We start from the raw sequence: 15,360 nt of genomic DNA on the forward strand, positions 1-15,360 counted from the left end.
CACATTAAGAAAATGATTCGATAAAGAACCTATATAAAGTCCGTGAGATTAGTTTACACCTATTGTTCTGAAGTAAAACCTCCGTTATCTCATTAGCAACACATTATAACAATTACATATTGTAAACGCCCACAGAGGAGTTGTTTAAACTTCGACTCCAGGGTTACTTCCACTTGTAATTCGCCTGGCGGACCTCATGGGCGCGTTGTCCTCACGTTTTCCATTTAGCTACGTTGATTACAATAAATTACCTTCTCCCATTTCCAGACATGATTGAATCCACGCCTATCGATCCACGCTTTCTCTTTCTCCAGCCCAGCCCGGTGAGGAGTGGACGCCGCGCGGCATGCCGGGATCGATGCCGGTGTCTAATAAAGCGGCTGTCTTAACGAGACGATCCACCGCCGGCCGGCCTTCACGCTCTGTAGAAGCCGCGATCAGCACCTCCTCGTCGGCCTCTTCCTGTGTCTGTCCACGCCTCGTTATGTTATTAATAATAACAATGACAAAGGAGCACACGGGATTCATAATAAGAACAAATTCAGGGAGGACAGTTTTTGTGGACGGTAATCATTGACCACAATATACAACCTTATGATTGGGGATGTTGATTGAACAATAATAATATAATAATAATAATAATAATACTATGCATTATGCAGCACAATATTTATCATATTTTCCCCCTTTGTTGTCCCTTCCAAAGGTCACCAAAATATTAGAAACCTTGATTAGGAATTCTACACCATGTCATACTACTGTCCTAATATAAGCCGCAATATGGAGTTTTTAAATTATATACTCAAAAATGATACATTTTATTCATATCGGCAACTTTTATGGGCTTAGAATATATTTTATAAAATTGCAAAGCATTGCATTGCATAAAATGCACAATATACTCCCAAAAAAACTATTTTAAGCATTATTATTATTATTCATGAGTTTACTAAATTCCACAATACTTTAGTATGTACTGTATGTTTAAGCTAGTTACAAGAAAAGTATTTTTTGTACATATTTATATGACATAATATATGCCATAATTTATAGAATCATAACAATAATACAATTGTTTCATACAATACAATAATGATATAAATATGTGCCAAAAAAACCTGTTTTTGCGTATTTTTTTCTGATTTTAATTTCACTGTAGCACTTGAAATGTAAATTAAATAAATGAATAAATAATCTAAATAAAATATAAATATAAATATAAATATAAATATAAATATAAATATAAATATAAATATAAATATAAATATAAATATAAATATAAATATAAATATAAATATAAATATAAATATAAATATAAATATAAATATAAATATAAATATAAATATAAATATAAATATAAATATAAATATAAATACATTTGTCTTGTAAATAGCTCAAACTAAATATTGTGGAATTTAGTAAAAGAATATATAAATAGCACAAAAGAGAATGCGTTTTACAGCAAAAAAAGACATTAAATGTCCCATTTACGGTCCAAAAAAAACAGAAGCTGTGATTTCCCACACTGCAGCGTACACGAATATCACACCAGCAAAGTTGACTCGCTGTCTTTTGTCGTTTACCTTTTCTTTGACTAAAAAGTCGCGGTTCCTCTCACGTTGTCAGCCAATCAACAGCCTGTTGGTCGTCTTGGTCGTCTCGTCTCACCTCCCGGGCTGCTTGGCCTCGTTAGTCCTGATGTGTTTCAGCTCCATCAGCCCCACACTTCCCTTCGTCTTAGAGTCTGTGTCGTCGTCTTGTCACTTCTGGTTTTTTAAAACTCATTCACTTTGGTTTAGACGCCGCTTCCCGACTGCTACTCGTGTAGTCCGGAATGTGTGATGCTAGCTGTCCTTTGGTCCACTAACCACGTGCAGCCATCGATGTAAGGTAGCTAAATAGTAACCACATAGGTAGCCAACTTCACTAAACGACATATGATTAATCAACCGTCAACACGTGTAACTAATCGTATAACTAAAACTAACACACAAGTTTACATTGAAAAGTTGATATCTGGAAACCTCCATGTTTTTCTTGTTAATAACCAAAATCACTGAAGTGCTTACATCACTAGCTATAGCATTGTACCGCTAAATAAATAAACTCGTATTTAACTCGTACTTATATTTGTCCAAATAAAGTTGTAGCAGGCATTAAAATGGACACGAAACGGAAGATTCAAGGGTGGTCTAATTATGTTTTCCCTGACTTATATGTAGCTAACCTAACATAAACAACAACCACATGTTAGCTAACTAGCAACATACATGCGTAGGCCCGTCTCCATGATCCGGAATAACATTAATGGAACCAGAAATAAGAACAAAGTCGATCATTTTGCCATCCTGGTCCGTCCTTGTTAGCATCCTATTAGCTGGCGGACAAAATGGCCACCGGAACCGGAAGTTACGTTGGCCAAGTTGAGGTTGACCCTCACAAATGTTTTCGTAGTTTTCTAATTATGATTTTACGTGCATTAAACATATGCCGATGCGTCAGATAATGCGATTAGCATTTAGCATTAGCATTAGTTTCTTCGTACCTTCGTTTCCTGAAGTCCTCGGGAGCGCTTGGGAGTGCGACCAATCACAGCGGAGTGGGCTCGGCGGGAGGAATGCTGGGGATGGAGTAAATTACACAGACCGTTTGGGCGGGAGGCAGGAAATCCAAGGAAAAACTGCTGGAAGAGGCGAAGAGTCTGGAAGATCTAGAAAGCTTTCTGTGCGGGTTATTTATAGACGCTTGTAAAACTATCATTTTAAAACTATAAAAACGTGTTTTTGCATTTCTGGAATGGTTTTCCGTGATTTGTTATGGGAAAAATTGATTGTTAGCATCCATTTTAGCATCCGGCTAACCGAGGTTCCACTTGATTGGGTTTAACTATCCAGTGGTTAGCTTCTCTTTATAAAGGCTAATTCCATGTACACAATTCCCTGTGGGAACAACTTGGAAGTCAACCGGCGTGACAGAACAAATCGTGTTTAACTTTGGAGGTTTTCCCGGATATAAATAACCCAGAATTCCTCGCTGCACTCTCAAATCTCGATGACCGCAGTTGGCACAACTTTACGATACGGTACATCGGCGAGCCTTCAGATCCCGGTTGAGTGTGCGCGTACGCGTATGTGTGACTCGGTATCAAAACATGGCCGCCTTTGATAATGCGGCCAACTGGCTTACCATATCAGACACTTGTGTGCTTTTCTCTGGAAAAAAAAAAAAAAAAAAAGATACGGGCCCTGATCCGATTCCTCGGCAGTTCCTCGCCGGTGTAAAAGGAGACTTGGAAGTCCGTGAGACAGCAATTGAGGCGAGGAGGGATCCTTGACGCGGCGTGAAAAGACAGATGAGGCGGTGAGAGACCTTTGAGTCGATGCAAATTCCCAATGTAAAACCAACAGAGCAGAACATGAGGGACTATCAAAGTGTCACTTACTTAAAAGTGGATGAAAGAAAGGAAAGCGTCATGTGATGGGGGACGGGTACCCACCACCGGGACCCCCGCCTCGTCTTGTGTATACACACACACATGGGACGCATTTAAAAACGGCCTTCATACTGCGGCCATCATTACTTTAACCAAGTGAAGGCTACGGTATACATAAGATCCCTCGTAGGTAACCCCCCCCCCCCCCCCCCCCCGCCCCCCAATGGGTGTCGTGTTCAAGTTCACAATAGGAGTCGAAATCCTGTTAGAAGATTTTCTAAAGGACTGTGTAATCCCTTTTCTCACAGAAGGTCACTTCCTACAGCAAGGACGCCCTCTCACCTCGCTCGTGTTCACCTTTTGTCGCCTCGGAATATGTCAGCTGTGCACTCGTCACGCCGTTGTTTACACCGCTGACTCCCCCCGAACCCGGTGAATTGACATTGAACCGTGTTGCGTGTCTTTTTTCAGGTAAATACAGTAAAACCTTGGTTAGCGTCATTCAGAAGGACTCTAACCAAAACGGATGTTAACTGAATCAGTTTTTCACAGCATTTTTCCTGCGTTTCAAATATAACAACCACAGCATGTGACGTCGTTAAATAGAGGAAGTGACATCGAAGCGATGGCGTTAGCCGTACGGATGGCGTAGTGACGCCGTGCGTGGTTCCCAACCACGGCCCCGCTTAACTTTACAAACTTTAGAAAGTTGAATTCAAAAGAAAAAAAAAACATGTCTCGATGACGCCGACATTCCGCAAAGAAAGTCGAATGTTTTTTTTTTCCCGTTAACGTTCCGTGGTTGTGATGAACGCCACCATTATCAGCTGTAATATTCTACGCCGCTCCAATTAAAAGAGCAGTGAGAGAACCCGCTGTGTGGAAATGTAATGCGCTCTAATTAGGAGCAAGGCGGCGAGAGGCAAAGATGCGGCGTAAGAACGTCTGGAGAAAGTTGGAAACTGAAACGTTTTGTCAGCGAAGTTGTGTTTCCGTAAAAAAACGGAGTACGAAAGTTGGGAAGTCGATGAACCGTACTTGATTTCACCGACAAGCAAGATTTGTAAAAATGGTGGAAGAAAAAAAACATAATCTCATAGAAGAGACAAAAAAATGATAAAAAACGTGAATTAACTTTATTTTAACACATTTTAAAATTAATTTTAATTACAATAAAATTCACACTTATTTTTTATTTTTTTTAATAATTAAAATACAAATTTTAATTATTAAAATAGTTGGAAACAAAAAACATTGTCATTTTAGGAAAATAATATTAATCAGTAAGAAAATGTTTTAAATACATTTTTAAATAATTGTAATTAAAATAAAATCTTTATAATTGTATTTAAATTAATTTAAATAATTAAAATAAAGTTTCTACACATCGAAAGTTGACATAGTTGCAAACCAAAAATGGACAAAATCGCTGTCATTTTAGGAGAATAATATTAATCAATAAGAAAATGTTTTAAATACATTTTTAAATAATTGTAATTTAAATAAAATCTTTATAAATTTTATTTAAATTAATTTAAATAATTAAAATAAAGATTCTACACGCCAAAAGTTGACATAGTTGCAAACCAAAAATGGACAAAATAGCATTTTATCATTTTAGGAAAATAATAATAATCATGAATACTTAATAATCCAATAATCCAATAATAATAAGCGTATGAATAAATACTAATTTTCAGAATTAAAACAAATGAATGAAATGAAAATGGCTGACAACTTTTTGGAATTAGCTGATGCTGTGTTGATGGTACGACTCACCGCAACATGACATGTTCATGAGTAGCGCCCTCTTCTGGTGAATATATGTAATAGCAACTGATTTATTGGAAGATAATACTTTATTTTAAAATCCAGGCAGTGTGCCCCGGAAGCCGACTCTACACTACCGGTTTGTGACTCCCTTTGGGACAAGTTTTAAGTCCCCAAATATAAAAAAAAAATCTCAGTCTACGCTAGAAAAAGTGGTTACATTTGATCAAATATGGCGTCAAGACACAAAATCGCCAGGTTGGCAACACAGGAGACGAGATTTTAACATGAACTCATTCACTACCAAAAACGGATTTATACGTCTTTTTTCCAAGAGGCACAAAAGGGTGATGATGCAACTCCACCTTAGAGGAGAGCATGTTTGATGCCGTTTTAAGATGAAAAAAAAATGCATTTTATAAGAACTCTGCCTGCATTTCTCCCATTGAAATAGCACAGCAACCAGGAAGTGAAAAGGCTTCTTGCCGTGTCTGCCCTGTGATTGGCTGGCGACCGGTCCAGGGTGTACCCCCCCCCCCCCCCGAGACAGCCGGGATAGGGTATAAATTTTTTTGTATTTTCCTCAAAGTCAATTTGTATCGTCTGTCAAACATGAGCAGCGTTTCTTCAAATGCTGGCTTTTCAGTTGCATTCAAGAGCAACGTGTTGACCGTCGGGAATTAGAACATTTTTATACTTAAATTCTTCATTTGGGCCCAAAATATGGAACATTTACTTAATATGCTTTTTTTGGAATAATGTTTTTTCAGCAAGCGTTGAGATTTCCCACTGTCCTTGAATGCACCATAACCACATGCTGAGATGTAAATGTTTGTTTGTTTGGCTTGGCGACAATCCGGCCCCAAAATTCCGAACGAGGTGAACAAGTCAATATCTGATCCCGATGATCCCAAGTCCTAATGCAATGATCCAGCAGTCATGCCGAGGAGCCAGACGTGTCGGGAAGAGACATTTTTATGTGCATATCAATTACTTATGCTTTTTGGCCATTGGCTGGAACGCCGCCCCCCCGCCCCCCGCCCGGAATAATAACAACAACACCCCCGTGTGATTTCGATGCACTCCTCCGACGACTCCTCGAAAGCATGACGGCTTCTCTGAGTCGCTTCCGTACTCCAGACTGCTTTCACATTGAAATATTCCAAGCACTCCCGGCTTTCGGAATGCTAAATAAAAGCAGAAACATGCGCTTTGGACATCAAGGTCATCCATCCAAAACCGTGGAAGACAAGCGGCGACAACAAGGTGTCATCAACACAGACATCATCAAGCATGAAATAGCAGCATTAGCCACGTTAGCCAGGAAATTGCCTTCCCGAGCTCGGACATTCCAGCCTATATAAATGGAAATGCTTTTACAGATCATTTGGGAATTTACTACACAGCAGTCCTGTGATAAATACACAAATACATAAATACATAAATATAGAAATATAGAAATACACACGCTTGTTTACGGCCAATAAAGCCTGCGAGGTCCATGAATAAACGGGACTGGCTAAAAGACGCCCGACTCGGGTTCCTACCGTCACCGGGACCTTCTCACATCACAAGGTCGTATCAAGGTCTTACCATGTGTGTGTGTGTATGGTACCAAAGTTACAATGCAAGTCAGATGGATCACGTTTTATTTCTCATTTTTCATACAATATTTAAAAAAAACGAAAACAAAAAAGGCTCAGATTGCAGACGTCTCTTCACAGAAGAAGCTCCATTCTTCACTAAAATGTGAACGTTGAAGGAACACGACACATAAAACTACACGTTACTGGAGCGTGGAAAGGATTTCACACAACCAATGAAGCGCTAGCACCCAAATTAGCAGTACAAAAACATAACAAAAGCAGCTTGATTGGGCTTTTATGCTGGCTTTTCACACCCACGGCTGGCAGCCATGTTGGACAAAAACAATGGCCGCCCAACACAAAGAAACATTGCAGGTAAATCAGCAGGTTTTTAAAAAATATCTACATTTTACGTCATTATTTTATTCTATACACAGGAATTCTTATGTACTGTATATTATACTAATATTATATTATATTAATATAATATTAGTATAATATAATATTAATATTATAATATTAAAATGCGTTTTAAAACCGGATTGGATCAGAGACAGAAATAATCACCAAAAGACGAAATAATGAATTTATTTTAGAGCCCATTTGGAAGAAAATTATGCAAAAATGTGCAGCTTAATAATTAGAGATTATTAATTGTGGCTTAATTGGGCTTAATTGTGGAGATCGGGGGTGTCCTAACTTTCTCCTCCGAGGGCCATGTAAATGTTCATTCTCATAATTATATAATATTATTATATTAGTTTTTTTTTTAGTTTATATTAGTTTTTTTCCCAAATTAATTTCCCCAAAATGACAACTTTGTTTTGTTTCTCATATCATTTTAAAAAAGCATCTTTTTCTTCAATATTTCAACTTTATGCGGTTCAAGTATTTTTTTTCCTCATATTACCGCATTATTCATGTAAAAAATTTTTTTTTTGCTACTTTTTTCACTTAATATTTTGACTTTATTCTTGTATCCCTTGTATTAAAATATATTTTTTAATATTTCAACTTCACGCTAATAAAATGACAAATTTTTCTCATAATATTACAAGCTTATTCTTATAAAATTGTGATTTTTTTTCTGTCTCTAAATTTAGACTTTATTCTCATAATTTTTTTTTTAATCCAACTATTTCAGCTTTTCATAGGTACATTCTCATGTGGTCATCATTTTTTGATATTATATTTATTGTCATAATATTCAAACACCAAACCATGTTCTCATATAATGTCTTAACATAACATTTCTTCCCCTTCAATATTTCAACTTTATGCTATTTTATATTTCCTCATTGTAAGTGTTTAAAAAAATATTTTTGATATTTTAAATTTATGCAACATTTTTATTCCTCCTAATATTACAAGTTTATTCCTATAAAATTGTGACTTTTTTCTTAATATTTTGGCTTTGTCATAAAGTATTTTTTTCCATCATGTAAATATTCTTCTGGTAATAATGACTTCCTTTTAATATTTCAACTTTATGCTACTAAAATGAGATTATTTTTACTCAGAATATTGCAAGCTTATTCGTGGAAAAGTGTGACTTTTTTTTTCTTGGTTAGACTAGGAATTATTTCTCGGAATATTTTCACTTTATTCCCATAAAACTGGTGACGTTTTCCATTAATATTTGGACTTTATTCTCCTATTATAACTTTTCTTCCAACTGACCAAGCAATAAAAACAATAACATGGAATATGGTTGAACTGATGAAATTAGTATTATGTATAATAAGTACTATGTATGTATTTCCACATGGTATACGTAGTACTGTATAAGAAGTATTTGGGCATCCTGCAAGGAAAAGGAAGAGAGTAGAAAAAAGCATCTAGCGTGCGAATGGTCTTCTTGCTCTACACGAGCGTCGGCGGAACGCTTCAGTGGAGCGAGACCGGCCGGGATGTTCTTTTTACCCACAATCCCCTCTGGCAGGCCGCACAGCAGGGGGGGGGCAGAGCACCCCCGGGTCCACTTATCATCATCATCATCATTACCCGGTCCCATTCCAGTACAACCAGTTAGATCCCAGTAGGGGGCGCAGCAGCCTTGCCCAGTTCTCCCATTAGTCTTGTTTGCACCGCTCTCACGATCTAATGCTCGGAGATAAATATCCATAAATATCCACATCAGCACTAAAATAATATAGCAGGGGGGGGGCTTTTCATGTCATGGTATCCTTTGGGAAGACCGGGAATTACTGGACATGGGAGGGGCTTTGATCATCATTCCTTGATTTGGAAAAATGTCTTGTAGAAAAATATCCGTATCAGCAATTTTGGTCCTGCGATTACTCGGTATCAGATTGGAAACAAGATGCCGTATCTGACATATACGTGTTCATTCCAACACAGGAGATACAGGATGTCATGTTACACGTATTGGTATGGGCTGATATCGTTATCGGAAATTGACAGTTGGACAGTATCAGCATATCGGTTTTTGGCAAAAATCACAACATCAAGTAAAACCAGTATCGGCATCAGGAATATTGGCCTTGGTATCGGATTGATACTAAGATCAGCAGTATCAGACACCCCGAGTCCTCTTTGAAACTTGTGGAAACATTAGAATGATGACGGGAATAATTGGAGGATTTTGCTGATATTGTTTGATATTATGATTATATTTTGCTGATATCGTTCAATCAGCACCTCATTCAATCATTGAGGAAAAAGTGTTGATATCAGCAGTATTGGACCTGGTATCATTTTGCTGATATTGTCTTTTTTTCTTTATTTTTTTTCTACAAATAAATGTAAAAAGTATCGATATCAGCAATGCCGCCCTTGTCATGACTGGATGACCCGTATCGCTGACGGGTATAATTTGATGATTTTGCTGATATTGTTCAATCAGCATCTCATTCAATCATCGAGCAAATGTCATGGAAATAAGTGTCGATATCAGTAGTATCGGCCTTGGTATCATTTTGCTGATATTGTCTTTTTTTTTTTTTTTTTACAAATAAATTACTCACAAATAAATTTGTGGGTAAAAAATAAATGAAAAATGACAAAAGTATCGATATCAGCAATGCCGGCCTTGTCATGACTGGATGACCCGTATCGCTGACGGGAATAATTGGATGATTTTGCTGATATTGTTTGATATGATTATATTTTGCTGATATTGTTCCATCAGCACTTCATTCAATCATTGCGAAAATGTCATGGAAAAAAGTGTCAATATCAGCAGTATCGGCCCTGGTATCATTTTGCTGATATTGTCTTTTTAAAATTTTTTTTTTTTATTACAAATAAATTACTCGCAAATAAATCTGTGGGTAAAAAAATAAATGAAAAATGACAAAAGTATCGACTGATGACCCGTATCACTGATGGGAATAATTGGATGATTTTGCTGATATTATTTGATATGATTATATTTTGTTGATATTGTTCAATCAGCGTCTCATTCAATCATTGAGAAAATGTCATGGAAAAAAGTGTTGATATCAGCAGTATTGGCCCTGGTATCATTTTGCTGATATTGTCTTATTTTATTTTTTATTACAAAAATTCTCGCAAATAAAAATTTTTGGTAATTGTTGGTAAAAATAAATGAAAAATGCCAAAAGTATCGGTATCAGCATTCCCGGCCTTGTCATGACTGGATGAGCCGTATCGCTGATGGGAATAATTGGATGATTTTGCTGATATTGTTGTATTTATCCATAGCAAGTCAATTCTAGAAAATGATTCCGTGATGTAGGAAAAAGGCTACTGGCCTTGTCAGGACTTAGTATGGGACGGTGTGCCCCCCTCCCTTGGTGAAGGCCGCAGTGTGGACTGTGGAATGATATCATCGGTCCAGCGATACCGTGGGACCTCATTTGTGTGTGAAAACTAGCCGTGATATCAAGGAGGCGATCCAGGAAGCCAACCCAAAAGACGTTCTTGTCCCTGAGTGAAGACGTGCATCCACCTGCGACAACGCGTCGTCCGCCCCGTCGTCCGCACGGACCGGGACCGCGTGGATCATCCCTCGCCGTCTTTTTCCTGAGCGTGGTCTCGCCGGGGAACGGGTGCCAGGAGGTCAGGTGGTCAGCAGGAGGAGGAGGAGGAGGAGGAGGAGAGGAAGCGAAGGAGTCCTCGATGAGCAAACGGCGTTTAGAGGTGCGGTCGCTGAAAGGACAACGTGAAGGTGAGTCAGCGCTCTCCGCTAGCGGTTAGCATGCTAGCTGAGCCCAGATAAACATTTGAAAGTTCAATTATGAAGAAGAAATTTAACTTTATTTTAACACATTTTTAAATTAATTTTAGTAATTACAATAAAATTCACACTTATTTTTAGTCATTTTAAGCATTAAAATACAAATTTTACAAACTGAAAGTTGAAATAGTTGGAAACAAAAAATGGGAAAAAAACTGTCAATTTCGGAGAATGTTATTAATCAATTTTTACTTTAATACATTTTTAAATAATTGTAAATCGAATTGTAAAATCTTTATAATTTTATCTAAATTAATTTAAATCATTAAAATAAAGATTTTACACGCTGAAAGTTGTTATATAATAGTTTGACACAAAAAATTGACAAAATAGCTGTCATTTTAGGAGAATAATATTAATACATTTGAAGAAAAAATTCAATTAACTTTATTTTAACACATTTTAAAATTAATTTTAATAATTACAATAAAATTCACACTTATTTTTATTAATTTTAATCATTAAAATACAAATTTTACAAACTGAAAGTTGAAATAGTTGGAAACAAAAAAAGGGAAAAAACATTGTCACTTTAGGAGAATGATATTAATCAATTAGAAAATGTTTAAATACATTTTTAAATAATTGGAATCAAAATAAAATCTTTATAATTTTATTTAAATCAATTTAAATAATTAAAATAAAGATTTTACATGCTGAAAGTTGACATAGTTGGAAACAAAAAAATGGACAAAATACAAAATAATTTTAGGAGAATAATATTAATAAATACTTTAAATACATTTTATTTTAAATAATGTGGAAATAATGTTCATAATTAAAACAAATTCATTAAATTAATGAAAAATGACCATAAATGCAAATAAATTTGTAACGAATGAGATAAAGGTGGTAACGCTTTGAACAAGAAAAGCTAATATTATGAAGAATAATAATAATGTCATCCTCCGGTATGCCACAAGCGGCCATGTTGGTTCTTCCCCTGAAATAATACCTACATACATAGTACATACGTAGTACATACTTAGAACGTCTTATAGCGTCTTGACCAAATATCCAAGTGGCTATTTTGTCTGGTAAAATGATTGACATTTAGTAACAATTATCTTCCACTGGCTCCAAAAGTCTTTAGAACATTACTACCACGCAAATCATGTGTAATATAATAATAATATTTCATAATACGTGGATGCTAATTTTCCAACGTGTCCAGGACCAATTTTGGAGTCGTTCATGACTTCATGTTCAAGTCACTTGAGGAAAAATCTCACCTTGTTTTTGCTTGGAGCCGCTGGATGCTGGCGGGGGGAGCGAACGAGCGAGCGAGCGAGCGAGAGAGAGAGAGAGAGAGAAACTTTATCAGGAAGTTGAGGCACAAAAAAAGTGGCTGACTCATCAAGTTTGCATGCAAAAATAAGAAGTGTTTGCTGCAAGAAGAAGAAAAAAATGAGCCAAGGGAGACATTTATCTTTTATTAAGAAACCTTAAGCCATGAAAAATGAAGCCCAAAGTCTGCATATTCTCTTAAAAGGGGGAGAAAAAAAGCAATACAGAACAAACAATAGTAAAACAGGAAGTGTTATGGAAATGAGGAAGCGTAAGAATGATGGGATTATACACACACACACACACACACACACACACACATAGATACAGGAAATGAAAATTCCAAATGACAGAGCGAGACCAAGTAGTGGACGGGAGGAAGAAAGGAAGTTTAGGAAAGATGGAAAACAAGGTCAGACACACGGACAAAAAGGAGGGGGGGGGGGCGTAAGAGTCTGGGCGTCTCAGCAGGTGGTTGGACTAAAAGGACATAATGGACGGGTGGGGTTGAGGGGGGTGGGGGGGTGGCGGGGGTGAGGAGGCCTGTCCAAAACGCTCCATATTCCAAATAATAACATCGGACAAGAATAAAGTCAACACAGTAAGCCCAAATATTATGGAAAATTCCAAAGTCCAAATATTTAGAGGTAAAAATTCCAAGAGAAAAAAACTGCAATTTTACAAGAATAAATTTGTAATATAATTAGGAAAAATAATAATCACTTCAGTCGCACAAAGATTAAATATTAAAGGAAAAAAATGCAATATTATGAGAAAGTAAAAAGAGGTAAATAATGAAATTGTCATTTTGGGAAAATTAGGCAGGGGGTGGGAGGGGTTAGCATTATAAGAATAAAGAAAATGAGAAAAAAAATTAAATTTTAGTTTTTTAGTTTTACTCATTTTGTAATGTCAGGAAAATAATGCAATTTTAAAATATTGAAATATTCTAGTAAAAAATACATAATATGAGAAAAACAAAAAAACAAAATAATCAACTGCTATTTTTTTAGGAAAAAAAGTCACAATTTTAGGAGAATAAATATGAGAAAAAATATAAATATGAAAAAATGAAATGTCATTTTAGTAGCATAAAGATGACATTTAAAAAAATAATTTTAAACTAAACTAAAATACATTAAAAATAATTTTAAACTAAACTAAAATACATTAAAAATAATTTTAAACTAAACTAAAATAATAAATAATCAAGTTGTAATTTTTGGAAAATTAGCTATAGGAAAAGATAACATTAGAAGAATAAAGTCAAAATATGAAAAGGAGAAAAGTCATTTTAATGATAAAAAAGCCAAAATAATATGACTTCAGTTTTAGTAGCATGAAGGGGAGGAAATGATGTAAATAAATATGTCAGAGTGACACCTCCTCGTCAACAACTAAACGCCATCTTGGGCTTAAGCAGCCATTAAATAGCACGCTGGGACTTGGCCTAGCATGCTAATTTGCAACATCTGGGTGTGTGTGTGTGTGTGTGTGTGTGTGTGTGTGTGTGCGGTGCCGTATATTCCATACATCCATGCCATAATAATGAAGGAACATTTGGAAAAATAAAACGCCGCAATTGTTTTTAAAATGTCATTTAAAAAAAAAATATATATATTTTTTAGAAAGGTATCAAATGATAATGTATTTTGTAAGCTGACAGTTATGAGTGTTAATATCTTAAAAAAAGGTACATTAATATAATAAAATGCAGAGATTCCTACGAAGGACAAAATATTTCCTAACTGAAAAAAAAATTAAATTAAAATTAAAAAAATTAAATTAATAATTAATTAAATAAAATAAATAAAATCATATGTAGAATATAATTATCATGTAGCATGAAACATTGAAAATAGTCCTAATTTACAATCGTTTTACTTTTTTAAAAAAAAGTGTTGAGTTTTATTTTTGACATACTATGTCTAATAATAATATTATAATAATATTATAATATAATAAATATAATAAATATAATAAATATAATATATAATAAAAAAATATAATATATAATAAAAATATAATATAATAAAAAGTCATAATAATATGACTAATACTATGCACAGTTCATTTTTAAAAATTATTCTTATTTATCGACACGAGAGGAAACACTTGGCGTATAAAACGGCTAACTTTCCGTATCGTGCAAAGTTGCGCCTCGCAGAAAAAAAGCCTGTTATTTACCGACGTCAACGTTTCCGAACCAAATCAACGCGTGGCGAGCTTTGCCGCGAAAAAAAATGGCGACGGCGGTGGCGCGTCGGGAAGAAGGCTGCCTCCCCACCCCCCCACCTTTCTTCCGCACTGCAGTCGGAAACGTGCTGCACCACCGTGGATAAACGTGAGCGTGTGTGTGTGTGTGTGTGTGTGTATGTGTATGTGTGTGTGTGTGTGAAACGCTCTGCCGCATTGACAGGCATCGTTCCACCATTCCGCCCTCTCACGATGCCGCCATTTTAGACGGGGCGGCTGCTAATGCTAACCGACAAATAGCGCTTCGTTAACAAACATTAATGTTAGGGAAAACTCGGGAATGTGATGGAAATAAATCGGCAAATTGAAGTGTGTGTGTGTGTGTTGATCCAGTTCGGAGGCGTGGGGGTGGCTTGAAGAAAGGCAGACGTAAGACGTTTCTGCCCCCCCCCCAAAAAAAAGTAACGCATGAAGTGAAAAAGAACACAACGGACAGCTCCCAGCGGGAGAAGGACAGGAAAAAGAAGGGAAGGAGAGAAGGAATCAATTAGAGGGAAAGGAAGTCTTCTCACAGTAGGACCACGAAAACACAACAACAGGAGTTTTAGGGGTTACACAAAAAAAGGTGAGTGATGGAGTGTGTGTGTGTGTGTGTGTGTGTATGATGCAACACCAGCTCCATCAGCGGTGCCGCGGAAAAACGACCAACGGAAAAGCCGAATTTACACCACGTGGTTCATCTCACACGCTTTTTTGGTCCCGTTTGAATCAGGCCTTGGGAAGCCAGAGAAGAAACACACAAATTGAATTTTCGGCCAACGTAACACACACACACGCTACACACACACACACACACACATACACAC

At 36.3% G+C, this 15,360-nt stretch overlaps 1 protein-coding gene across 4 annotated transcripts in view; it reads right to left on the minus strand.

Annotated features, from left to right (window-relative positions):
• Positions 1–6,835: 6,835 nt before the first annotated feature.
• The window catches only part of si:dkey-246i14.3 (ephrin A4), a 44,060-nt gene continuing 35,535 nt past the window's right edge, over positions 6,836–15,360 (minus strand). For 2 of the 4 annotated variants that reach the window (XM_058084395.1, XM_058084393.1), the window contains 2 exons: positions 12,244–12,270; positions 6,836–10,923 (listed from right to left, as the gene is read on the minus strand). In XM_058084395.1, coding sequence (XP_057940378.1) covers positions 10,835–10,923; positions 12,244–12,270 — 116 coding nt within the window. In that variant the 3' untranslated portion in view covers positions 6,836–10,834. The remainder of the gene's footprint in view (positions 10,924–12,243; positions 12,271–15,360) is intronic. The other 2 variants (XM_058084397.1, XM_058084394.1) reach the window with 1 other exon arrangement.

The sequence above is a fragment of the Doryrhamphus excisus genome, chromosome 10 (assembly GCF_030265055.1).
Source record: "Doryrhamphus excisus isolate RoL2022-K1 chromosome 10, RoL_Dexc_1.0, whole genome shotgun sequence".
NCBI lineage: Eukaryota > Metazoa > Chordata > Actinopteri > Syngnathiformes > Syngnathidae > Doryrhamphus > Doryrhamphus excisus.